Consider the following 27,959-nt stretch of genomic DNA (forward strand, 5'->3'; position numbering starts at 1 on the left):
TGGAGTGGTAAAAACTGAAATGGAGTCGCTGTATAAAGTGATCACATTGGAAGGGACCAGACTTTTAAACTCTGGCATCAGTTTTGTCAAGTCTCATCGGCAAGAGCTGTTAAAAATGTAACATTTACTCCAAACTTCAGTGTAAATAGTTTTCTTTTCAGCCGTGTTTTGTTTCCTCCGGCAGGTTCTGCTGAGGCCAGTGGGAACGCTGGCCTTTGGGATCAGCTGGCAGCTTTGAGGTGGGTTCAGGAAAACATTGCCAGCTTCGGGGGCGACCCCGGCCGCGTTTCCCTGGGAGCGGAGCGCGGCGGGGCGGATGTCACCAGTGCCCACCTGCTCACAGACACAGCAGGTACACACCTGTTCAGGAGGCTGCTGCTGATGGTAAGTTCCATTCCTGCTTCAGCTCCACCTGCATTGTGAAAGGATGTTGCTACAGAGATGAGGATGCTGCAGTGTGTGGGTGCTGGTTTTATTTCATCCATACCTTGACAGGGCTGTTATTGCTGTAGTTATTTTTCATCTCACCTGTGATTGTTATCTGCGGGAGCTGGATGCTTCACCAGGATGTACAAGAGATGCACTTTGGTGTTTGAGTTACTCATAGTAAGAATCCAGTTTTCGTCACTGTGGTTTTTTTGTGTATTATATAAATAACCTTGTTTCATCGCCTATAGGTACAACAGCTTAGTTTCCATTCCATAAATATAATTGTTGGTCAGCAGCTTTTAGACCCTGAAACTGATGAGCCAAACTCCCACATGTTAAAGTATCCAGTCTTTTTATCGGATCTTATGACAGATTTCATTTAAAAGAAAAAACAAATTTCAGAGAATAAAAATTGGTTTACAGATGGTCTTGTTTCCCATCAGCTTAGACCATTTTCTCAGTCACTCCAAGTGATCCATATCCTTACAGCCCTTCCTGTGTTGAGTCTCAGGACTCTGAGATCAGTTTTGTCAGCATCAATACTGCCATTTATCTTCACAGCCTCAGATAATCTCAATGTGCTCTGAGATGAGGCTTAATTACCAGAGGAGGTTTACACACCCAGGAGAAATGGTACTTGGACAAAATGATCACTGCTAGCAGTGTTGCCTTGGAACAGTGAACAGTGGAATAGAATCCTTGGTTCAGGAAGCTGAGGGACCAATTAAATAAAATGTTGCCTTGAAAATAATGACATCTTAATTCAGTACCTATTTGTTCTTCACTGTGTCCTTGCTTCATGAAACACAACTTGCATTTTGCAACCCCAGTGGCTCAATAAGTTTATTTAAATTGCATTGCTCCAGTGGGGAAAGCAAGGGAAGTTTCTGAAAACTGCTGCTCATTAACTGGGATTTTTTTGTCATTATCAGATAATTCCTCACACAGTTCCTGGATTTTTTGTCAGATCTTAACATATAATTTAATTTTCTAGAAGACTAAGAGTCCTTTTCTCTCACTTTCCTCCTGCTTTGAAGTCACAAACCTTTTACTGACATGGCTGAGGATGGGGTCCTGTGAAAGCTGTGGCAGGACACAGTGCAATTTAACAGCTGAGCCACTTAGGGAAGGGAAATGCAAGGATCTCTCTGCTCATTGTTGCTTCTGGATAGTAGTTCCACATTATATCTTTCCTTTTTATATATATAAAGATTAAACATATTTTCTCCTTCAGAACACTGAATAATGGAAAACAGTGGCAAGTGCAATGAGCAGATAGGTGCACCAATTCTTCACACTTTTCTAGTGTTTATTTCAGATTTTTTTTTCCTGGGACTGTGCAGACCACTGTCTTGGGAAAAGCAGCATCTCCACTGAGTTCAGAGTATGTTAATTTCAGATTTCAGAGTAGTGTTCATTACTTATCCTGACAGACTCACATTGGATTTAGTTTCCTTGTGAAATACACTGGTAAAATGAAAATCAAGCAACAATAGCTGTAGCTTAAATATAGAATTAATCTCTTTTTTTTTTTTAAAGTAGTGCTAAATTTGGTTTCTCACATCTCCTGTAAAGTGTTGTGTCTTGCCTTTGTTTTAAGGCACTAAAAGCATTGAGCACTTTTAATTTTACTTTAAAAAGGAGGTGCACACAGACTAGAACCATGAAACGGAGAATATATACCAGGCATGCCTTTCCTGAGGGAAAATCCCTCAATGAAGCAATAGACATCTTCTGCAAAAGCCAGCGCTGCACTCCTTGTCTCTGTATTTGTTATGCATGAAAAAACCATGCTGCTCCTCAGCATGCAGAGAAGTGTCGTGTATGAAACTTTCTTTACTAGAAAATGTGCACCTGAATTAGCAAAATGCTTTTGAGTTTCCTGTATCTGCCTTATAATAGCTTTTGCTTGGAACAAATATGAAAACAGATTGTACAAAATCAGTGCAAAGCTATCATGAGGACTTTTTAGAATTTATTTAATCTTTCACTGGTATGATTAGAAATAAGTGGTATCAGTGATTATGGTCTTGCTTTAAATGGTTTAGGAGCATTAGCCTGGCATTTGACTTCATATTTCAATCACTCAATAATTTGCCAGTGCTATTTTGATGTAGATGACTGGATCAATGGTATGGATTGCAGGAGGCTGCAGAGGGCAGCTCTGTTAGGTGTCCTCTCCAGGCATCCCTGGTGGGTGTCAAGGGCAGCTTCCAGCCTTCCTCCACCCAGTGCAGGGGAAGACACCAGGTCTCTCCTGGCTGAGGAAGCAGATCAGAGAACAATGGAAAGAGAAAGTTTATTGCTTTTCTACTGCAGTCAGCTGCAGGCTCTCTGTCATTGACCCTAAGTATCCCTGATCCTGGTAATTAGCTACTCTTTAGATCCCCTTTCTTCCCTCTTTTCTCATTTCCTTTTCCCCCTCCTTTATCAGTCTCATTCCCTTTCAAACAAACTAACTACCTCTTTTGGTTACTTTTATTCATTATACCAGTTTTGCTGCATTCCTACCCAAATTTGGTACTTCTGATACCATTTCATATGTAATGTCAGATTTGTATAAAATCACCTGGGGGCTGTCATTCCTTCCCCAGTAAAGTCTTTCAGTTAATTGTAAAACTGGCCAGACCTCACAGAATTTCCCCATAACCATCTGTGAAATTCAGCCATCCCTATGGCACATTTAATGAGGTTTTTTTTTTTCACTTTATCATGTAATTACTGTGAGGACGACACAGTGTCTACATAGGTCACCCGGGGAGGCTGTGGAGGCTCCATCCCTGGAGGTATTCCAAAGCCATCTGGACATGGTCCTGGGCAAATGGGTCAAGGTGGCCCTGGTGGAACAGGGAGGGGTTGGATCAAAGGATGCCTGGGGTTCCTTTCCACACTGAACAGGTCTGTGATTGTTGAACCTGTCAACATCAGAATGTCTTATCCCCTTCTCACAGAGTGTGTCCAAGTGCTGCCAGTTGTGTGGGCTCTGGGATTCTTTTGTCACCTTCCATCCAAAATACCTTCTGGCACTGGCATTGCAAGGCTGGGTGCTAGTACTAGTTGCACACCAGGTTTTCCATTTTCTAAAAGCAACACAAAGTAACTTCTGAATATTATTTTAATGAATAAATACAAGTCATGACTTAGAAATCTGAAATACTCCCCATATACATTTCATAGATAAAATGCGGGCACCATAATGTATTGATGATCAGTAACAGTAATTAGATTATACAAATGCCTAGACTTCCTGAGCGTGTTTTGCTTTTTGGAGTTCAATGTTTACCAGCCAAATTACATTCATGCTCTCCAATTCTCTGTTTCACCAAACCTTCGTTATTCAAACCTGTGCAAAAAAGGTACAAGAGAATATTGGATTGAAACTTTCTCAGCTTGATCATAGGTTGCAGCATTTTACACATTCAGACAAGTGTGATTGCTTAGTTTAGAAAGCAATCACAAGCAGGTTCAAAGGAAAATGCTACTTGTTCTTTTATCACTTAGAAAAGGGTACATACCTGTAAATAAATAAATGCAATTTCAGAAAATGCTCTAATCCTTAAGTGGTTTGATGGAAAGTTTAATTACTATTTGACATAACTCTCGTCAGACAAGAAATTAGGAAAAATCTCTAACATCCACTGTTACTGATTTGTTCCCTTAGTTTAATTATTTTAAAAGCTGCTATTAATATAAATATTATACATAAATATGTGGCTGACTTCAGAAGTCAAAGTTAAAACATCTCCCTGTACACATAAAAGGTCACACCTTTGCAAGCCATCCTTGGCAATTAGGCACAACATCATCACATCTTGCCTTTCCATTAAACCCCCTTTTGTTATCTGTTTATCTACTTTACTATGAGCAGCTGAATTACATGTTTGTCTATGCCTCAGTTCCCATCTCAGGCATAAGCAGGCTGCTTTTCTTGGTGAATTATGCCTGTTCTTAATTTTGTGACTATTTTATGACAGTGCAGGCTATTGCCAACAAGTGAATTAAATGCTGCTTTTAAAGTCAGTGAATTTAATTTTTTCTCCTAAAAGATAAGTAATGAGTCGCTATAATCAGGTGTTTCTTGGATGCTGGATGTTAGATACTTTCTTAGGATTACTGATGTCTCTTTGACCCATTTCTATGACAATGGATAAGTCTATCTTGAGAAGAAAAATGCTCCTTTTTTCAGTGTAGATAGGTTCTGTAAAGAAGGTTTTCAGCCTTGTGGAGAATACCAGAGTAAGACTTAAATTAGGTTCTTGAGCTGCAGTTAGTCCTTCCCTCTGCAGTCACCTCTGTACAATTGCCCCTGCTGAAGAATCACTGCACCACTTGGCTTTTGACTTAGGGTCTATCTCAGTTTATCTTGCTTGTGAACCAGTTCTGGTGCACTGAGGACATTCTCAGCATGTGCCATGGCTGAGAGAGCACCCTTGAGAAGGTCTCTGGTTAATATTCAGTAGAAGAAATGCAGGAGAACTGCTGGCGTTTGCTCACCAGCTTAGCTGATTGTATTTCTCAGCTGTTGAAGGATGGCAGGACCACAGGATGCTCTGGTTTCTCTTCTAACTCATCAGTTTTTGGCTTTTTCCTGTTTGTCTTATATTTAGTTGTCATAGCATGTAGGTGGCAAGTGAAGGGCACTCTTGTATTTGTTCCCTGTGTATATGAGAGATTGGGATTTCTTCTTTCTGGCACTTGGAAAAGAAGCACTGTCATCCTCAGTTAGGGAGAGGTAGGAAGCAATGCTTTCCCTCAGGCCATAGCTGAGGCAAGAGTCATCCATTGCTGCCAGGGTGCTTTTTGTATCTTCAGTCATCTCCAGCCTTTAAAAGAAAAATATTTTATTACTATTTCAGATGCTTGGACTGAGACTCTTGGGTTAATATTAACAGTTGTTAAACCTGATAATGTTATTTTTGTTGTATGAAAACATTTCTGCCTCGTAAATCACTGAGCATTTCTGTCACTTAGCATTTCTCAAAAACAAAACAGTACAACAGTAATATCTAAATATTTTTTGACACTTGAAAAAGAAAGCATCATCTATATTCTCTTCTTAATATGTTGGAAAAATGACCTCAGTCATTTGCACAAAATGTTCTTGCATAAGTACATTAATGTTTTATGAAGGAAGAGTAGTGGAGGGAAATTTACTCTTCAAAACTAAAAGGTGCTTTTGTTTCTGAGGGTGTGTTTCCCCAGCTTCTGAAACCTGACCTACTTTCTCTTGTGGCAGTTGTGATATTAGAAATCTCATGAATTGGGCTGTGCGTTGAGAGAGACACAACAGGAAAGGTTTATTCTTGGACAATGTGCTCACTGCACCTGTGCTGCTTTCCTGGGTGTGTGAAAAGGGGGAGCCACTTCTGCCTGCTCCAGCTCACCTGTGAGCCACTGCACATCAGTGGGGATGGACCAGCAGGGCTGGATGTCACTGGGCTTTGTGACCTGGCTCTTACTCCTGCCCCTTGGTGAAAGGACTCAGGAGTCCCAAAGGGACTGAACACATGGTTAGCTGCATAGGAGAAATGCTTGAATGCTAACTATACTTTCTTTCAAAGTTAAACCTAGATTATCAGTTACAGAGCTGGGCAGTTTTCATGGATTAGCCTGATATGTGATTGTCCAAGATTTAAAACTGTTTTCAGGAGAAGGAAATAAATAGCTGTGTCTTCTGTGTTGCAAGTAAAAGTATGTGCATGGCTGGGAAACACCCCTGTTGTTTCTGGCAGCCTGTGTTGTATGTGGTACCTGTGAATGTTTCTCCAGTTGAAACTTTTATTCCGCATCACCACAGGAGGAACTGGATCCATCATGGAGTTGTTGTTAGTGCACTGGGTAAGACACGGTGTTGTAAGGACACAGCAGAGACCATCAGCAACTTCTGAACAGGAAAATGAGTACAAAGACAGTTAATCTTGCTTACTGTCTTCTTTTCCTGGTGCATGCTCAAATAAACAGTTTTGGACTCAGCAGCAGCAGTCAAAAATTGTGTGTTCTCAGCAAGGACACAGTAACACAGACTTTTTTTTTTCTTTCCTCATACCTTTGCCTTTTAATTTTTCATTGGGTATATTTCATACAGTATAACTGAGGAACTGAGACACAGAAAGACAAAGTGACTGCTCAAAGACTAGAAGGAATTTCTGTGACTGAGCAGAAACTTATACCCAGTTTTTCTGAGCCCTCAGTGAGTTCTGCTTGGCTTCCTATTGTCTCAGCCATGCAAACAGAGTGTGAAAAAGATCAGATTGGATTGTGTGTGTGCATACTCTTCTGTGGAACATTACTGTGGAATGAATTAAGGTTCACATGTTGCCTTCATCAGTGTTTCTGTATTCTACCCTCTTCTTGCTCCACTAGGAACATTACATATATTCTTCTGCTCAAGCAGAGAACATTATGGCTAAATGCTGGTATTCTGTAACTCTAAGTATTATTTCAGAGTGAGATTCTGTATTTTCTCCTAGTGAGGGAAAGAGGTGACCTAAATCTATGTCTCCTCTTATACCTATAACTCAAGTAAAAATGTTAATTGTTGCAAGTTTTGGATTCTGCCCCAGCCCAGATTTTAGGCATTGATTGTTTTCTTCTTTCTAAATGGTGAAAGGTGTGAACAAGTTATTATGTAAATACATATATATCTCTTTTCCAAATTCTTATTTCTCTATATCATTGGACTTGAAAGTTTCATTTGCTTGTTTTGAATGTGAATGATTTTTCTCCTCATTTTATCAGTGTGCTCTTTGGCCATCACACTTTTACTTGTGAAATATTTAAGTATGGCAACTTCACACTTTTAAAATTACAGAGTACCCACTGCTTGTTAAAGCACAGAACCTATTGTTCTCTTGTAACTTTTAGGCAATTCGTTTTTTTGCAATTTCCTTCCTCATTTTAGAATGTTGTCATTATGATGCATGGTAACTGCAGTTGATTGTGTCATTTGTCAAGTTACCTTCCTGACACAGGTTAAATTGCCATAAATCTGAAAAACTATCATTGAAAAAGGTGTCATCCACTGGACTGATATTAGTAACAGTGACAGTTGACTCTGCAGTTGAGCCTCTTGATATAAGTTCTGCTGATAAATTCCTGCCATACAATTCATCTAAAGTGATAGGGAAAAACCTTACAACATTCCTGAAAATTTTCTATGGCAGATAAGGTTGTGTGCTGTAGTGGTTCTTTAAGAAAACATGAATAGAGAACCTGGTGTTGCATGCTTTGTAGTTATCTGCCTGCCTAAATGGCAAATAAATGAATGTCAGACATCATGTTGGCAAACAGAGTCAGCCAGGAGTTGCAATCTGTCCCTGAAACCCAGAACTATGGGTACGTGGCTTCTGTACAGCTGAATGTTTTTGTATGCTCACACTTTGACTTCAGGTGTGCTCTGAGAGGGGCTGGGCATTCCTGACCTGTGCTGACCTCCAAACTGCATTTGGAAGTTCTCTGGGGAACTGCTAGACCCTGTTGTTTGGCTCAAACAGTGTTATTGACAAGGTCATACAATATCCTACACAATATCATACAAAACACCAATACAGACAGAACCTATCTGGCTGTATTTAGCTGAGTTCTTGTATGGATTTAAGTTCTACTGTTAAGGGCAGCATATTTTTATTTAGGATGAAAAATAAATTTAAATTTATAAACCTAAACTTTTTCCATTGCTTGTTCTGTGACAGTATTTTCAAGTTTTGGACATAAACAAAACTTCTTGTTCTGGACCTTTGATAGATAGTTTCACAGTTGCCAATGGAAAATATGTTTCTTTTCTGCACTTATTTTTACCTGAGTAGTGATTGACAAGGTCTTCAAGGCACTGGAAGGTTTGCCGTGGAGAGATGTAATACCAGTTATTCGGGAGGCGGAAAATCCTGTAATGTTTCACTTGCCTGTGCCTCACTGACAAGGAATATAACCCTGGAGAGACAGAAGAGCTAATTATACCAAAGTAGGGCTGCAGTTCTGCTTGTCTATCTGAGGCAGAATAGAGTATCTGTAAGATGTGGTGCCATTACTCAAAACATCTCAGGAACAGGTGAAAAAACCCAAGTGGCCATCTTATATAGTACTTGTACTTTATATATATACGTAAATATAATAAAAGGTACAATGTGACCTGGAATTTTGGTTGAATTTAAATTTTTGGCGTGCTTTTATTATTGCTGGCATGGGATCTTTTGAAATGGTCTAAAGGAAACAGGCCTTTACAGAAGTTGTTTGTCTTCCACTACACAGGGAGATCAGATTCACAGGCTGGTATTCTGATTTAGTCAGCTTTGAGTAATGTGGTAGCTGAGACCTGATAATGCAGTCATGGCAGGAGATGGCTTGGATTTTTCTGTTTTTTTGTTTAGAACTGTTCTGCAGCATTTATTGACAAGGACTGAATTGCCAGTCCTAAATTTCTTTGAATTTAGTAGAGATATTAAGAAAGTAATTGGCATGTGGTATGCAAGAGGTCAGAACAGATGATGTATTTATCTGTTTTGTATTTATCCCTTTTATCTGTAGTATCATGATAATAGAATGTGTTCTGGTGCTTCAGAAAAGGAAGCCAGCATGTTGCACGTGGGAGATTTGTTCAGCCTGGAGAAGAGCAGACTGGGAGGAGACCTTATTGCTGTGTTCAGCTCCCTCAGGAGGGGCAGCAGAGGAGCAGACACTGATCTCTTGTCTCTCGTGACCAGTGGCAGAACCCGAGGGAATGGCCTGAAGTTGTGTCCTGGGAAGGCTTAGGTTGGATATCAGGAAAAGGTTCTTCACCCAGAGGATGGTTGGACATGGGAACAGCTCCCAGGGAACTGGTCACAGCACTAAGCCTGACAGAGCTCAATGAAGTGTTTGGACAATGCTCTCAGGCACATGGTAGGATTCTTGGAGTGGTCCTGTGCAGGACCAGGGGTTGGACTCCGTGATTCCCTGTAGTGCCTTCCAGCTCAGGACATTTTAGGATTCTGTTTCCATGTCCCCACTGAAGCAAATAAAAGTGTAAAGTTGGTACAGTATAATTCCCGTGTAGCAAAAGAAAGAAAATAAAATTGAAGGCCAGTCATTAAAAAAAAAAAATTCCCTCGTTTATATAGTAAACACACTTATCCGCCACCCCCACTACTTTGTGTGCATTTTACAAATTCTTGAATCAATCTTTTGTGGACCAAGGTTTGCATGCAACCAAAGTAAATAATAGTGTTTAAACAACTCTGTCTTGTTTGTGCTGGTGCCTGTGGAACTTTCCATGTCCATCAGTAACCCTGTTTCCAGTAGGTGACTGGTAAAAGCTGGCACACTACACTGGTTGCCTTTGCCTTCCCATTATATACCTTTTCTGGTTTTGGACTGATCCATATGAAGTAGGACAGGGAGTGAATTAAAGAGCTGTAAAACTCTTATGCCTGAGATCAAGAGAAAAAACGTCTGTGTTGTCTCACCTTTCCTAGTTTCACTCTCTCTGATCATGAAGGAACCGACCTTGGTGTTGGGTAGCTGTAGAAGTTCCTCTGCTTTTTCTCTTCCCAGTCCTTCAAATAACCAGCTGTGAAGCAGGAAAAAACAAATTCTGAAATTTGGACACCAGTGAAACCGTGAGCAGCATGTGGCTGTGAAAGTGCTGCATTAGCCAGGAAAAGTGACTGCAAAAATAACACTGTGGCTTTCTATAGTTATTCTCTCTACAATCAGGCATATTTCCCTAGTTTATGGAGAAAATTTTGCTGGTTTTGAGTTCCATTAACCTTTGTGAGGTTAAGAGAAGAGTAAAAAGTCTTGGACTTATTAGGGAAAACAAAACTTTTTGAGCGCTTTGATCTGTATTAGGGACAGATTAATGTGGTATATTGATGACATCTGCGGCATTAGTTAAATCTCTCTTTTAATTTAAACCATTTTTGCTAACCCCAAATTGTAACATAAATAAACCCCAAATAAGTTACAATTATTTTACTTCTTCTAAGGAACAGTCCAACTATTTAAGTTAATGGGGTTTGTGGACAAGGGAAAGTGGAATTAGCCCTACAAATTTTCACCATAACTTGGTGCACTGCCATGTTTTGCCACAGCCAGTGTCTCTCCGTGCATCTTGACTTGCTCAGCTGTTCTAGAGTTACTGGCATTCTATTTTAAAGCTGTTCTCATGCATTTGATCCAGTCTGGTGTCACTGAAGTTTCTGACAGTAGCTTCCATTACCCCACATCCATGCCCTGCCTTTGGGAAAGCATCACTCTTTCAGGAAGGTGTAAAAGCATGTTAAAATTTAGGCACTTGCATAGCTCATAGTGACATTCACAGTTCATATCCTTAAAATTAAACAGGTATTAAAACGTTTGCCAGAAAACTTTTAAGTGTATGTTTTAATATTTTTTTGGGGATTTTTTTTTTTCTGAATGGTGTCTATGGCAAGAAGAAATGTCTGAAATTTCCTTAGTTCTTCCAGTGAGAAAGTTGACATTCTTGAATGACTTATTAGCATTCCTATTTGTTCTTTTTGGTCTGTTTCCATGAGCAAACCTAGCTAAAATTCTACTCTATGTAAGTATTAAAAATCCCTTCTAAATAGGCTCTCTTCATCAATGTCTTTAAGTTAGAGATCAGTCCATGCAACAGATGCATATTAAATATTTTATATGCAATTTGAGGTGGTTTTGGCTCTTTCCAGCATTTAAAAGAAGGATTTTCTTTTTCACTTAGTCTAAATTTATATATGGATTTAAGGTTCTCCATTTTCAAAAGATTTATTTATTGACAGTCTAAAATATAATTTGTCTGTCAAGTCACTATTGGCATTTTTTGGACTATGAATCTGAGTAATCAGAGGAGAATATGTAAAAATGTGGGGTTGAAAGGCTATGGAAATGTAGTTACTTACCCATGATAAACCTTTGCTACATATTTTCCTGGAATATAGTTTTCTCGACCTGTTGTAAGAGAATGGACTCTCCACCAACCTCCTTCACTGTGTGAAAGCAAGAGAAGGGATATTTTCAGATGTATTTTCAAAGCTTCTCATCATTTGGAAGTTAGTGAAGATATACAGATTAGCCTGCAACCTTCTTTGTGTGCCCCTGAAACTATGTATTCAGAAAAGAGCCCTGTTTGGTTTCATTTAGAGTAGTTCCATTTCTAAACCTATTGAGAATTAAATTTGGACACAGAAATAAGCTACATTTGTTCCATTTATATTATGTAAGTAATAAAATATTTTTCTGTAGTTGAAAGAAGAAGAATAAATACTCAGTGGTTAAACCATGCTGTGCTCTGCCTTCCCACAGCTAGACTTGTACTGGTGTCCAAGTTATTCAGTTTACAGCTGAGTGTGTTGTGTCTGGACAGCCCAGTAACACCAGGGTAGAGGTTCCTGGGAAATGGAGCCTGTCTGCTTGGGAACAGGCTGTCAGTTCAACACATCCTGGTTTGTGGTTTGCTCTTTTCCTTGTCTTCCATGAGTTGCAGACCAGACTCCAATAAACTAGACCTTGCAGCTGAAGCTGCAGGTATGTTTTCCCCAGTACATCTTAAGTTATTGCTGTGATACTGGCTTTGACTCTTGAATCCCTCCAGAAATACAGGGTACCAAGAATTTTCACAGGCATGCTGCAGAACTTTACTTGTAGTGCAAGGATGCTGATGACTGATGGGTTCTCTGCACCTTCACTTTAAGAGTTTGAATCCAAAGAGCTGTGTCTGGTGTTTGAATGCTGATTTTGTGGATGTTCATATAAATGCTCCCAAAATAACATCTAGACTCAGATCAGAGTCTCAGTGTGTGTCAAAATAGCTGTGTTGAAGTCACTTAAGTTAAATGTCATGAGCTATAGCTGCTGGGACCATGGTCCAGAATGTCTGTGCTGAGGGAAAAAGGGAAGTATCAGCTCAAAGCTGGAAACTTCAGGGTCCCTGTAGTGGCTGGGGGGGGGGGGGGGGAGGGGTTGTGTTTGGTTTTTAAGATGAAATGAATTTATCTATAATCATTTTAGGTTATTTTTTGGCCTTTTTTTTCCCCTTAGAATTCTCCTAGACAGAACCAAGAATTGCAATAAGAAGAAATAAAAAAACAAAACAAAATACCCAAAACAAACAAGCAAACAAATAACCCCCCCCCCCAAAAAAAAAACCCAAAAAATTAAAACAAAAAAAAAACAAACCCAAACTGAGAGATTTATCATCTCTCTCCCTACAAAATTTAATATTACTAACCCTGAAAAATCCTTCTGATGATTAAATATCCCAAAGCAGAACATCTCTCCCAGGGGAGGAGCTACAGAAATTATGTAGGTTGGGGTGAATCTTGGAGGACATTTGATTTGACTACTGCCAGCCAAATGCAGTTCCTCTGTGTCTGATCAGTGTGGAGAGTGAGAAACTGTGCCAGTGGTTCTTATATAATTCTGCTAAACCAGAGCAGTCACAAATATCTGTGAAGAGTTGCATTCCCTATGGAGTCTCCATATGTCCTGTTCCTGGCAGGATTGGTGGGCTGATTGCCACTACACATCACTGCTTTGGTAGAAAGCTCAAAAGCTGCTGTTGTAAAAGCAGTACATGCTGCTGCTTATGCTGACTCCTCATCACTTGTGCTCTGATCATGCAACACTACTCTTTTTTTACTGCATTTTACTTCTTTGAATGATTTCAGGAAAAGAATTACAGCTTATGAGCAGGAAGTGGCTTCAGGCAAACAATTCCCAGTGACATCAGCATGTACCCCAGCAGGGGAGAACAGGTCCTTCATCAGGACACTGTGGTTTGCATAGAGCATTGTGTCTTGTCTTCTGTGAACAAGCTCATGATTCAAAGAAAGAAGAAGAAAGTTCCCATCAAGGCTTGCTTTGGACCTAATTATCCATCAGGAGAAGCCCTTGATCACTGCACAACAGACAAACATGTCATAAATTTCTTCTGCCAAAGCCCATTCTTTTAGAAGTTGTTCCTGCAGTGGATGATACTTAGCAGTACATGTGTACATATAATATGCCACACATATAATTCCCATTGATGTGGGCATAGACAGTCCTGTGGTGGTGTGAGGGCGTGTAGCTGATGAAATCTGGGAGTGAGGCTTTAAGCGGAATTTCCAAGCTAAAGCACTTGTTGTACCATGTCACATATTTTCTGCAAACTGCAGCAAGGTTTGTACTGCTAGAAGCTAGCAGAGAAGAATTCCCCTGATTTAGAGGAGCTCTCAATCAGCAGAAAATTTATCTGGTGGTATTGTGTGAGTCTTGGGACCCTTAGGTTCAGTAAGGCAGAGAAAGTGTTGTGTCAGCAGAATGTAAGTGCAGCCATTCTGGGTCAGACCAAAAGGTCTGGGTCAGCCTGTGTCTTGTGGCTGACAAAGGCCTCTGCAGGTCATGGTGGCCTGGAGAAGAGTCTGAGAATTCATCAATCATCCATGATGCTTCTCTTGAGTACTTCTCCAGCCATTTGACTATCTGGTTGAGAATTTTTAAAAATTATTTTTTAAGCTCTCCAAGGATTTCTCTGCTATTAATGTGTCTGGTCTCCCTTTGAATCCATCTGCGTGATCAGCTGCAAAAATGAAATCTTTCATTTAATTTTGAGCAGTGCAAACAGTGGCTGTGGGGTCGAGTAACTTCCAGGAGGTCACTGTGTGCTGATACAAGCTGTGCCTAGAAGAACATCAGGGCTGCTGGCTTCCATTTTTCTACATTCTTGTGTCTGGCAATACTGCACTATGGTTAAGGTCAGTCTGAACTGACCTTAGCCATACCTACTTAAGAGTAGTGCTCTTAAGCCTAATTACTTCTGGGGCTCTTAAATTTTTTGAGTGGAACTGGCTGAGAAATCTCTTTTTTTTCCCTCAGTAAGAAAATGCAGAATTAATTAAAAAATAGAAATACCACCTCCCCCGCCCCGACTTTTTATTTTTTTTTAATTTTTTATACACTTGCCTTAAATCAGGATGAAATTCTAAGACTTAATCATAATGGAGTTATTAGATCAAAAAAGGGTGAGAGAGCAAATGGCAGACACGTTGACATCAAGAAATTCAAAATTATTTTCCTTTCCTATGTGATGCAAACTATTTTGGTTTCTACTCTGTTTTCCATTACATTTGGATAATACTTTCTCATAATCATTTTTCAAAGCAGAATTGTTCTGAGTCTAGTCTTAGAATAAAGTCTGAATCCATTTTGAGAAACCTAAGAGAAATCTATGGATCAAAGGACAGGCTGTAACCCCAAATCCTGAAACTACACAGAAACTGACACTATGGCTAAGCATCCTTCCTTGAAAATTCTGAACTCAGTTAATTTTGCTGAACTTCATCCAGTTTGGGCTAGGTGCATAAAACAGAGCTTTGCTTCACTTGTACTAAAACCCAATTTAAAAATAAATTGATCAACTTACTCTGACAGCACACGCAGTTTTTCCCCTACGTGAAATATAGGTTGGCTTATGTCTGCTGATGGATAGTCATGGAGAACAGCCAGGAAGTCACTTTCCTGACCTGTGAAAGAAGAAAGAAAAAGTCACTTAAAAAAAACTAGAGCTCTGAGACAAAAATGTATTTTTCTTTAAGTATGATAGATTTTATGTAGTAAGTCAAGTAGGGAAAAAAAAATCTCTGAAATGTCACCTAATAAATGTAAGGAGCTAAAGAAGAACCTATCAATTTATAAGAAGACTGTGAAGATACTAGAAATGAAAAAGGTCATGTGGTTAATTGTAAGCAACTAAATTTAGACTACTTTTTCTAGCAATCACCATATCTAAAGGATATATTCAGTTTGAAACTAAAAAAATTAGTAATTATTTATCGTATTAGGAAGTAACCCAGTTTGATTAATGTCACTGTCTCTAACCGCCTCCAGCTAAATTTTTTGTAGCATTTTATTTAAGAAAAGGAAGATGCATGTCAAATTGTTTCATAATTTTACACCACTGATACTTTTCAATGGTATGAAATCAGTTTAGGTCAAAGTCAATGAGAGTGTGGCCTTACTGCCCATTTCCGTCACTTTTTTTATCCTTGATGATCACCCACTGCACTTTGTTCTCACCATTGCATGGAGACTGTACTAGACTTTCAGTGAAAGAAAACAGGCACAGGGGTGTTTAAGTTGAAGCCATTGTACAATGGCAATTTGCAGAGCTTAGGTCAGCAAAGAGATGAGAAGACCTTTTACATCAGCTGGGATGAATCTGGGACTTGCACCCTTGTATAGGACATGTTCAGTCTTCTGGGTTTCTGAAGGATGGAGAACTTCACACAAGACTGGGACAATCAAACATGAGATGCTCCTCATCTTGCTGGGGTCTGTGGTGTCCAGTAAATGCTGACAGCTCGGAGATTCAGAAATGTGTCATGCTGGGTGGTTTTGGGCTCTTTGTCACAAGTCCTGGCAAGAGGGATTGTGCCATACACTGCCTGTGTTTCTCCTGGAAGCAGTTCCTCCCCTCTGCACATCTCAGTACCTCCATGATCTCACAGGGAGACAGAGCTTCCCTCTGCCTCCACCAGGATCAGCACCAGTGATCCTTAGGAACACCATCCAGCACAGCATTTGCAGAGGTTGTTTGATCTCCATGCTTCCTACTCTGTGCAGCCCAGCATGTGCAACAATGGGTGTGAACTCAGGGTAGGAAAGAAAGAAATTAGATAGAGAAACACTTCTGTATCTTGTTAGGTTTTTTTCTCATTTAATGTAGATTTGTTGCCAACTTCTCTTTAAGGAAGACAGCTTTTGAGGAAAACCTAGATGAAACACCCTAAATGAATGCTCTGTGTTTTTAGCTATGTGTCTCAGGGCTTTAGAATCAAGTCACAGAGATAAGAGTAAAAGGCTGAAGGAAACATGAAGAACAGAAACAGAGCAGATTACCCAGAGAAGCTGTGGATACCCCATCCCTGGAAGTGTTCAAGGCCAGGTTGGATGGGGCCTGAGCAACTTGATTTAGGGGAAGGCATCCCTGCCCAAGGCAGTGAGAATGGTATTAGATGATCTTTAAGATCCCTTCCAACCTAAACCATTCTATGGTAATTTTTGAGAATGGGTTTAATATTGGTATTGCCATGATTTTCTAGGCTGATAAGTGTCACTGAATTTAAACAGGATGAGTTCAGTACAGCCAACCACTATGGTTAGTCTAAAACAACTTATTAGACACTTAGTTTAACTCTATTGAAGAAATTCTGTGCTTAGCCTTTGATGGCTTCTTTGTTCTGCACAGAAAATCTAGTGGCACCTTTCTGTCTATGAAGCTACTTAGTACCTGAGGCTAATAACACCTTAAGCATTGGCACTGAGTCTTTTTTGATGTAACAAAGTCTTTACTCAGGGCTACTAGAAGAAATACAGGCCAGAAGGTGCATTTCAAAAATAGCAAAATGAGGATAAAGTGCCATCTCTTAATTTCTCATTTCAGGTTATAAAACACCATGTAATACTACATTGAATCATTGAATACAATTATTTTTAGCTTACGGACAATGTCTTTAGCAATGCTTTTCTAAAAAATTATGGCGTTTATTTACAGATATTCTCCTTCCATAGTGAAAGAATGGAAAATAAGTGCTTTTCTGCTCTCCTTCCTTGTGTACTGGTCATTTGCACTTTGTTATGCATTGTGCGGGAGGTCACTTTTTGTCTACTCCATCAAGACCTGTGTCACTTTCCTTACACTCTTTATATTAATTATAATATAATAATTAATTATATATATAATTAATTATAATATAATATTATAATATAAATTTATATTAATTTTTGTTTGCATGTTAATTTGTAGTTCTGAAAAGGAAGGAATATATCAGAGTGTTACCTTCCACATCCACGCAAATACTACCTTTTAAACTACATGCAGTTATATTAAAGTGTAAGGAAAGGAGTGAACCCCCTCCTCCTTCACTTCGTTTTGATTGGTATTTAAGTCAAACCTCACTGGGTTTTTTGGTCATGCAAAATACCCCACCACACTGTACAACATTTCACAGAACCCACACCAGATCCTTACATACACAAAAGCCTGGAAACAGGAACTAAATAAATTACACGCTTTCTCCACACCTAAATTTCACAGTGATCTAATAGATTTGATCTGACGAGCTCCCCATACTTTCAAGATGTAAAAGAAAAAAGATTTGCCTGAATTTATCTAACACAAACTCTCCCCCCCAGTGCAAGTGTAGGTTACATCTGAAATGGAACAACTCAAAAGTTAGAGTGGAAAGATCAAAGCACAGTAATTTCCACTGCATCAGGTGTTCATTCTGAGTGGTTTTTTTAGGAGTAGGAAGTGAGTGTGAGATACATGCTAATTTTAGATGTCTTCACACCCTCATGTCTTGCAAAATGTGAGACCGAATATTGTATCCTTCAAATTATTAATTGGGAATGGGCTATGAAGCACTGTTAGAGTAGGGAAAACATAGGTAGAGCATCCAGATGCAGCTCATCACCCTCAAAAATCTGCTGTGCACTGGCGTGGTCCAAGTCTGGATTTGGAGTTCAGCTCCATGCATCATCCAGCTTTACTGGCCAGCCGAAATACTATGATTTGTGGCATGGGGTGTACCACAGAGGGTGAAGGAGGGCACTCATGTGCAAATGGGAAACTGTACAGCACCACAAGGTGTGGTTGCAGGGTCACACTTTGGTACCCAAGCTAGATCTAAACCAGCCAGCTTGAGAACTGAGAGTTGTGCAGGTGCAGCCTAAAAGTATTAACCCTTGATTCAGGTCCCCAAAGGAGGGCAGAGAGGGGCTCATAACCCTTGGTAACCCCTTGTTGTTCTGCTTACTCTGTCATCAGTCCCTGGGTTGTTCCAGGAATGCCTGTACAGTATGCTTCCAGATGGGGTGCAGTTATCTTTGGGGTCCAAATGCCTCCTTGGCAAATGCAGCTTATACACTGTTCCCTTTCTCAGGGCCAAAACTGACACACTGTTGGTGAGGTAAGCATGAGGTTTTGCTTTCAGTGCAAATTTCAGGCTTACGAGGGTCTGATGAACACTGCAGATCAAGTCTGCAGACTGCAGTTGTCTATTTTATTCCCCCTTTTTGTTGGAAACTCTTTCCTTTCATTCTTTCCCATCTGTTTCTGCACTTAATTTTATTCAGTCCCACTGAAATGAGCCAGTTGCAAACCCACTTCTCCTAATAACTCTTTCAACTATTGAAAGTCCATGGATTTGATCCTCCACATCAGTTAAATCAAGTCTGTTCCTGGCCTGGTGGAAATCTGTGTTTTGTGATATGATTTGGAGTTTGATCTGCTCAGGGAGCCAAACAGATACAAAAATACTGGATGAACCCCAACACACACGTTTTGTTACCAGGTTCATTTTTAGAAGCCTTTTTTCATTGGATTTGGATGACAGTACTGAGTTTGTATTCCCAACTTTCATTAGCAGCATCTTATGAAAGATGCTGGTCTGACCCAGACTAAGAGATGGATAGATCCAAAGAGCTATTCAGGCTGATAAATCCGAAAATCATAGAACAGTTTGAGTTGGAAGGGACCTTTAAGGTCATCTAGTCCAACCTTCTGAAATGAGTGGGGACATCTTCAACTGGTTCAAGTTGCTCAGAGCCCCGACCACCCTGACCTTGAAAGTTCCTAGAGGTGGTGCATCTGCCACCTCTCTGGGCAACCTGGTCTGGTCCTGCACTGCCCCCATTATTAAAAATTTCTTCCTTATATCTAGTCTGAATCTACTCTATCTTAGCTTAAAACCATTATCCTTTGCTCTATCACAACAAGCCCTGCTAAAAAGTCCATCCCCATCTTTCTTATAAGCCCTCTTTAAGTATTGAGAACTGCAACAAGGTCTCTCTTTTCCAGGCTGAATAACTCCAACTCCCTCAACCTTTTCTCATAAGAGAGGTGTTCCATCACTGATCATTTGTGTGACAACTCCCCTGCCTTTGGAGGATTAAACATGGGTATATGGTGCAATTTCAGCTGTGAGAGTGTCTGAAATATCCCTACAGCCTTGGCAGGTGCCACGGCAACTACAGGAGATTTGTTGTCTCCCCAGGTGGTAGCAGGAGGTTAGTAATACTAACAACACCCTTTTCTAGACATGCTAGATGTGGAGGACCGTTCAAGTAGATTGAGTCCCGAATTCCTAGATAGATATTTTCCCCTTGCAACCACTGTGCTATCAACGTTTGCGGAGTTATCTTTCATGGGTATGTTTTATTTCCATCACAGAAAGTGTTGCAGTTGTATTTAGCCCTGCTAAATCTTGACTTCTAGCATGTGCAGGACCATACAAACTTGGTCACTGCAAGGTCCTGCTTTGAGGGAGTGCATGTCTATTTTGGTGTTTATATTTGGTATTTGTGTCAGCAGTTGTTGGGACTATCAACATAAGACACTCTTCTTCACAAAAAAAAAAAAAAATCAATATGCTGATATGCTGAGTAGTTGTTGGTCTCTGCTGTTAGGACTGAGGTCTGCAAGGCTGCCCACCTCAGTGAGTTCTTAACCATGCTAAGAGCAGCGCTGGATTTCCTTGCAGCAAAAATGAAACTATGCTGATTTCCTATCCTTATAATAATGAGCAGCCCAATTGGAAAATCTTTCATGGAAAAAACCCCAAATTAAAAGAAAAAACAACCAAAAAACCAACAAAATCTGCTTTAAAAAACTCACCCCAAACCCAAAGGAAAAAAAAAATTCCAAAACTGCTTTATCCTCTTCACCTTTGGGAAGTGATTTATTGCAGCTCTTGTGCCAGCTGCCTGTATTAGTGCACTTTGAGTGCTGAGGCTCTACTGGCTCTCTACACACTCACTCACAGTTTGTAGTGGCTGATCACCAAATGCCTTTTCCTATCCCCTTCCAATGCATGACCTCCACCAGCCTACAGAGCTGGCAGGGAGGGACCTGATTTGCAACCTGATTTATTCTCGTGTGGATGAAGAGGGCAGATGCGTTATACTCTTCTTTGGCAACTTGCCCTGTGATACTTGTATTCCTCTATAGTCTTTATGGATAAATCTGGTGACAGGTTGGCTGTGTGCTATGTTAATGCAATTATCTGACAGTGGATGGACACTAGGTTCAATGCAATTCATCACTAAAACTTTTGACCTTAAATGAAGGAACCCCAAATTTCAAGAATAAATTTGTATAAAATATCACATGCAATTATGTCAAAACACAGCATTCCTGGTTTCTGAAGTAGCATTTCTGTGCTTTCTGATTTGGAAGGAACGTCTTTCAAGGAGCACCAGCAAATAATACGTTTAACATTTGGGGTTTTTAATTAAAGTGCTTCTTGGAAAATGAGCTAAAACGTAGCTAAATATAGGCACTGTCTGGTGGATGCCCTCCTCCCACAGCAGCCATGCACTTGGCTGCTCTCATCAGGAGGGTGAAGAAAGACACATGGCTGCGTCTATCATATATCATGGACATCTTTTTCTCTGGAAAGGAATGAAATGAGTGCTTACCCGTTTGGCTTGGCATGTTTGTTTCCTCCGATGCTCTTGGAGTTTTCGCAGTATTTCCCATTGCACTCGTTAATTCCGTCTAAGTTCTTTGGAACTAAATCAAAGCAGACATTGAAATTTAACATCACAACAACACCTGCTGTGCTAACAGATGAGAAATGACCTAGTTTGGGCGTCTCCAATTTCGTACAGTTTTGCTTTTGAGAACTCTGGTGTCAAATTCATGCAAGAGTTTTACATACTTGCTAAACTCTCACCACTTTTGTGCTTTTATCAGGGGAGTAGCAGAAAACCACAGCTAGGGAAGTTGCTCAGAAGAACATGATGCAGTAAAAGTTTCCATTACCAGTAGCTCAGCACAATAGGAAGTACCAGCAGAGCTGTGCTCATATGGGCAACTCGTATACAAAATGTTTTTTCAGCATTTGGAGTTCTGAGGCTACAAAGTATTTAATTTGACTGCTGTCCCTGATTTTCAGCACTGTGTGTGTATTATGTTAGTTTACTACTGAACACAAAGAAATCAGCTTTGTAGGTTTGGACATTTTTCTGATGCAATTGTGTCCTCACCAAATGTGGGCAATTTTTTTTAAGTAACACCTTGCCTAAAAGGTGTCTGAATTCAAACCAGTCCTCCTGCATAAAGCCAACAGTGGAAATTCTTCAGATATTTCAGTCTTAAAGTTTTGGTGGATGTATAAGAAGCAGTATCAGACAATTGTGGAACTAAATACTGTTCCTTCTCATAGCTTTGCTGCAGCCATCCTAATTCTCTCTGACAGTGGACAGAGAGATAAATATTTTGAATGTGGAAGCTGTATCATGCTAGGGTATTTTTTGAGAGGCAGAAGACAAAAAGCTATATCTATTTAAAAACTGTACATTAAAGCAAAATCTACCAGCTGATGGGTAATTATTTTTAAAACATACATTTCTCTCCGTTGCCCTGTGAAAATGATAACAGGAGGTCTAGCAGTATTGTGTGGGTATTCCGCATTTTGTGGCCTTTTCTAGCTTAAATATTTCAACGATGATTACTGACTTTGGTGTTCTTCTCTTCACTTACACGTGCTAGAGTCTGATGAGGGTCAGGTGGAGACATGTCCAACTTGAGAAGTAAAATCGCTGACATCAGCAAAACCTTATTGCCAATTATCTTTTGGAATAAGATTGGCAGAATTTCAGTATGTTGATTAAGACCATGAATTTTTAACATCTTACAGACAGTTTAGGAAGATATCCTACAGAATAAAATGTCATTCAAAGAAAAGACAATTCGTCCCTTATCAAATGCAAGGAGCTCAGTGCTAGAACAGATGGTAGCGCACAGTTTGACTCCACCTCATCTGCTTTCCAAGCTTCTTAGTGCTGCTTCCAAAGGCTCTTTGCTAGAATTCTCTATTTCACTGGCCAAATGGCACATTACCCCTTCACTTTATGCACTCAGAGTTGGCTTGTGGCACATCTGGAGGGTGCAGCTGTGCCAGTATCTTTCTGACAAGCATCTGAAATATACTTTCACAAGAACAAAATCTTGTTGCCCAATAGGAGAAGTCTAGAAGCTGAATAAAACAGCACCCTTAAATTTAAATAAATTACTTGGGCATTCACAGTTTAAAAAAAGGTCTCTTGATAGAAAACCAAAAAAATGTTTCTCCATGTAAATGCACCTAAATTTCTAAACCTGAAACCAGAATTCACTTTGTCAGGCAATGTCTGCTTTCAAGATCATAATTTTCTGATCTAATTATGAGTATTTTTCTGCAAGACCCAATTTTAAATTGTTGAATGCCTTTCTTATTTGTATCCCATAAAGGACAAGAGGTAAACCGATAGGTGTAGTGCAGCCAGTATTTTGGCTACAGATATTATAGATGTTCATGGCTCATCTTGAAGAATTTCCTGCAACAGCAACAGAGAGCTCAACAGGGCTGAAAATGTCAACCAGGAGAGTGAGATAAATACCTGGACTGATAATCTCTGCTGAGCTCTGTGCTCTGGTTGATGCATTTATGCAGTAATTTAAAAGGGAAGCTCAAACCTTGCTCAGTATATAGAATCTAAGCTGCAGTTACCAAAAATGTTGTACAATTCCAGGTAGATGGCAAGAATGACAGCATAAACATCCTATGTCCAACTATAATTTTAGCAGAGGAAATTGATAGTTAGATGAGAATTGCATTAATTTTGTATCAACCCCCTACCAAAAAAAAAAAAAAAAGAGTCCTATCTCTAATTACCACTTTATGCTGGGTCCAGGAGAGGAGGTCATCCTACAAGTGTCAGACTTGTGACCAGTGGCATTTTTGCTACTCCTAATTTCAGGTATGCCTGAGTCTCTTTGGAAAGTGATACATAGTATTTGTGCATGGTGGAAAGACTTCCGAAAATTCTAGCTCAGGCTTTCAGTCTTTCTAAAAGCACGGCACATTTCACCAAGGCACTTATATTTTTCTAGCTGGTTTTTAAGGATCTAAACTCTAAATACTGCTTTAGAATGTCAGCAGGGCTGCTTATACGTCATTTGCAATTAAACCACAGTCAAGTCCAGAGGGATTAAATACTGGACAACAGGCAAGTTCCTACTTTGTATTTTTGCAGAGCACAGCCTGGTTCCCTTCTGCCATACCAGAGATCCTTTGAGAACAACATCCCATTGTTGTTCTCAAAGGACCTCTGAAGTCATCAGGGCATAACATGCAGCTCCATGCTGCTGCCTTAGATGTGGAAGAATCTGACTTGTGGAAAATGCAAACGCTGCGAAGCACTTTCCGTGCAGTTAAGAGCAGTGATGTCCTGTGTTTTGCCATCATTAATGTGGCAGTTTGCTCTTTTTTGTTGCATTTTCTGTGTTCTTTTACTGGCACTACTGTTGGTGGCATGAAGTTGTGAAAGGGACAGAGTGTTCAAGATGCTCTCCAGATTCATGTCAGTAGTCCTCAGTCAAAATAAAAAAAATCAAAAATTCTGACCCTTGCTGCTAATTCACTAACCAAAGTGACTAAAAGGAAAATGAGACATCAGACTAGGTTTTACTGCTAAAGACACTTGTCATTATGCACATGGGCAGAGTGAGGGCTCCTATAGTCCAGTCAAAGGTGGTGGAGTAAATATTCTGAGGTATTACTCAACCTTCAGATGCTGAAAATGGGACATGGAAGTTTTGTTTGAAACAGGGCAGGCAAAAATTGTTTCTACTAGTTTGCTGGCAATTGCATATCACTGTTTTGAGGTAAGAATGTACAAATTTGTATCACTGTTTCTAGAGTAAGAATGTACAAATTAGTCATATTTCTAAAACAGTGGTGTGCTTTACTCTCAAGTGAATGATAGAACCTGATGGCGTAAATAGCTTGATCTTGTGTTGAGTTTTTGTCAGCACAATACAGATCCATTCCATTGGTACAGTTTTCTGAAATTTTGAGACACTCTGAAAAACTAGATTTACTGGAAGCTTTAAAGATCTCAATTACATTCATTGAAACCAATAGAAGAGTAAGAATTTTATAGACTATAATCTTCTGAAATAGCAAATTTGCTACAGACACTGCATCTCACTTATTGAATCATAGAATAATTTGGGTTGGAAGGGACATTTATAGGCTGCCTAGTTCAACCCTCCTTCCATGGACAGGGACATTTGCAATTAGATCAGGTTGCTCAGAGCCCTGTCCAACCTGGCTTTAAATGTTTACAAGGATGGGGTATCTAACACCTCTCTGGGCAACCTGTGTTTCACCCCTTTCATTGTAAAAACTTTGCTCCTTGTATCTAAACTTGATGACAGAGTTTGGCATACCAGTAGAAGTGCCATCCTTCCATCACAGAAGCAGATAATTATGCCAGATCCAAAGGAAATAATTCCCTGCGGGTGATGCAGGAAGAACTAAAGAGAAATTATAGAATTAAACTCACCGTGTCTTATCTACCCCAACCCTATATGGAGTGCAGCTGCTGTTCAGCTCAGAGGAACTGATGTGCTGCTGGGAGTCAAAATCTACCTACAGCTCTCCTTCTCACCAGCCACCTCCTCAGGCTTGCATGAAGATTTGGTTTTTAGCTATTAAGATCACATTTACAGCATTCCAAGCATTGGCCCTTCCTCCTCTCCCCTTTCCACTTGTGCAGCATCCAAGGAAAGGTGATCACATGGCTTAGGGATCTTTGCGGCCAAGAGGAATGTGAGGAAACATCCACAGTCCCAGTCCTGCTTTGTGTTCTTTTTATCAGAACTCTCAGCAGATATGAATCCTTCACCTGTCAAGACTGGAATCCCACTGACCTACATCATGTGACCCCAAAACCTGTGGTACAATTTCCCCCTTCTGTTCCTGTGTGCAGCACGTGTAGCAATAACTTCCTCTTGAAGAATTTGTTCTCTGAGAAAACGTGCTTCTGCAGCAGTTAAATAGCATGGAACATAAGAAATTCTGTTACCTGGTGAGAACTTTCTCAAAGTTACATTTAATATGATTGAGAATTAGTTAATATAAAGAAATGAAAGTAATAAGAGGAATAAAAAGGCAAGATAAGCACATGAATAGAGCCCTCCTACAAGGAATGCCATAGACTAGTAAAATTAGAACATTTATCATTTCTGAGATGCTATACCATATTTTATTTTTTTCCTGATATTCACATCTATATTGCCAAGTTCTGACAATTTCATCCTCAATAAAGCTCACAGCTAATATCTGAATCTCATTTAGCTTAAAAATTAAAGCACTGGCATCCTGTTAATTTTCATGTGGGGAAAGAAAAAGCAAAACAACTTAGATTTCAGAAACCATATTTTTTGAAAATCTCCCTTAATTTATCATTAATCAAAATAAACATTCTTTCAGCTTTGAGGCAGTTGTACCTTTGCACTTAGAAAGAATAACATAATACTCTCATCAAAGTAATTCACAGACACATGCAAACATGAAACAACACAGAAATACCACACTATGCATCCTTCTAACACTTTGAATAAAAAGCCCACTAATCTGTGGGCTCATATTTTGGTTATAGTGAAATGCAGTTTGCTTTAGCACAAGTCTTAAGCATCTTTCTTACTCTTAGGTTTCAGTAGAAATTCTCCTTGTCCTGCCTATCTTTAGTACCACTCCTTAAGTAAAGGATCGAGGCAGGCTCTTAGGTTTCAGTAGAAATTCTCCTTGTCCTGCCTATCTTTAGTACCACTCCTTAAGTAAAGGATCGAGGCAGGACTCTTAGGTTTCAGTAGAAATTCTCCTTGTCCTGCCTATCTTTAGTACCACTCCTTAAGTAAAGGATCGAGGCAGGCTCTTCTATTTCTGCCTTTGGTGGTACTTAAAATCCACGTCTGAATACTGTCATTGTTAATGAAATAGAACACCCTTGTATATAAATAAAATTGAAACATTTGGTCTCGCACGCAGATAATGTAAAATATATCACAGCAGTGATTACCTTTTAAATGCTAGGCATGGCATTCCAGGTTGCAGTATTTCTGAAAAAAGCCGTAGTCATGGTACTGCTCTCATGCTGCCAGCAAGGTTTAGCTGATCAAGTCGAGGAGCAGCCGGTCGAATGAGTGTGTTGTGAAGTTCACGCTGTCATGTAGAGCAGCATTTGCCAAACAGGCCACATACTTCCTCTCTGAGAAATAAGGAAGGCTCAAAGTGTTTGCAACAGATGAGGTTCCTGTTGCGAGTCACTACTGAAGGCACATTTTATCTATGGGCTGAGAAAAACAGGGAGGTTTTCAATGTATTGCATGAGGGCTGGTTTCAGCAGATATAAAAAATGAGGGAAATAACCCAGTTTATGTTACTTACACAAAAAGGGTTTGATTTCTTTTCCTTCTTCTTACAAATTTATTTATCCAGTAATGCTCATTCCCCAACTGTTTTCTTTTATGCAGTTTTACTATTTTTTTCCCCCTGACAGACAGGAAGAGGCACAAAACATTTTTACTCTCTTATTGAGTCCAAATAGGAATGCAGCCTTTGCTTTATGCTTCATTCTGTACCCCAAAATACCTCTGTCTGCAAATAATTGAAGTTTAAGGTCAGAAATGAAGAAATATGGATTGTAAGCCAGTCTGTGAAGTCCATTTTCACATTCATTGTAAAAAGTGCAGAAGCCTCAGGACCTTCCTCATCTCAATGTCTGAGATGGAGGAACCAAGATACTGGCCTGTTAAATAACTTGACTAAAGGCACTGAAGAATATTATGCTGTGGATATGAATATAGAAGTCAAAGGGATTTATTAAGGTTTGCCCTTTGCTTTTATAATCAAGATGGGATCTGAAAAATTCATATCCTTAACGTAGTATAGAAAAATATAAAAAAACCCCTTGATAAACTCAAAGCAAACAAAATAACCAAACAAGCCCAAGCACATTTCCAACTTCACATGAGAGTAGCTCCAAGTAGGTGCTTATATGGGAGCTGGTGAGTAACTGTTATTGAAACCAGGAAACACTGATCAAATCCCCATAGCTGTGCCAAAAATTGGTGATTTGGTAATTTCAGGAGAATATTCTCTCTCTTTGATGGGCTATACCAACAGTCCTCAGTTTGAAGGGACAAGAGAGCTCTAAGGAGCTTGATAAGCTAATCAGTCTATAGCACAGCTCCATAGTTACCCCAGGCAGTTACATTTTGGTTGTTGAGGACCTTTTTGCTTTCTTCAAATCGCAAGAATGTGACGTGTACCCATTAACAGTGTTCACTGAATTGATGAACAGTTTTTCTGGAATTACTAAAATATCACGTGTCTGCAGGTGGGAATAGGCAGAAGCAGAGCCTTTTCCTGGTCCTTCTCACCACCCTCTGCCTCAGGCTGCCTCTGACCATCTTTGTGCCTTTACAAGAAGTAAAGTTACATCCTAAGATGCATTTGGGAATGGGACAGGTCTCACACTGAACGGGAGAGATTGGTCACACTTAAGGAGGAGTTGGACTTGCTTGATAAAACATGATCTGCTGGAAGCACAGTAAATCTCAGACACTGTACTGTGCTTGTAGAGGAGCAGATGAGTTTGCAGGGGAGGGCATTAGATAGAATTCTCCATTTCTGTGTCATTTCTGCCTGTTGCTGGTGGCTGTCTGCTCTTGTGCAATGATG

General features: G+C 39.8%; 2 protein-coding genes across 2 annotated transcripts in view; one reads left to right on the forward strand and one right to left on the reverse strand.

The window, feature by feature from the left end:
- TG (thyroglobulin) overlaps window positions 1–27,959 on the forward strand; it is a 145,648-nt gene that overhangs the window by 82,054 nt on the left and 35,635 nt on the right. Inside the window, exon 41 of the mRNA XM_062504085.1 lies at window positions 185–384. Coding sequence (XP_062360069.1) covers window positions 185–384 — 200 coding nt within the window. The remainder of the gene's footprint in view (window positions 1–184; window positions 385–27,959) is intronic.
- SLA (Src like adaptor) lies at window positions 3,438–26,414 on the reverse strand. The gene is made up of 8 exons (XM_062491845.1): window positions 26,296–26,414; window positions 20,863–20,956; window positions 14,807–14,906; window positions 11,304–11,390; window positions 9,870–9,973; window positions 8,227–8,358; window positions 6,181–6,313; window positions 3,438–5,252 (listed from the first exon to the last, which is right to left on the reverse strand). Exons 2-8 carry the CDS (start codon window positions 20,921–20,923, stop codon window positions 5,033–5,035), a joined length of 837 nt encoding a protein of 278 aa, XP_062347829.1. The 5' UTR covers window positions 20,924–20,956; window positions 26,296–26,414; the 3' UTR covers window positions 3,438–5,032.

Source organism: Cinclus cinclus, chromosome 1 (assembly GCF_963662255.1).
Source record: "Cinclus cinclus chromosome 1, bCinCin1.1, whole genome shotgun sequence".
Lineage (NCBI taxonomy): Eukaryota > Metazoa > Chordata > Aves > Passeriformes > Cinclidae > Cinclus > Cinclus cinclus.

Coding starts and splice junctions, on each gene's coding strand:
- SLA (XM_062491845.1), bottom strand. CDS start 20,923: ATGGGAAATACTGCGAAAACTCCAAGAGCATCGGAGGAAACAAACATG. Junction 9,974..11,303: donor GTAGCAAAGGTTTATCATGG/GTAAGTAACTAC, acceptor CCTGCTTCACAG/CTGGTTATTTGAAGGACTGG. Junction 6,314..8,226: donor CCTTGTCAATCACTACTCAG/GTAAAAATAAGT, acceptor TTTCCTGTTCAG/AAGTTGCTGATGGTCTCTGC.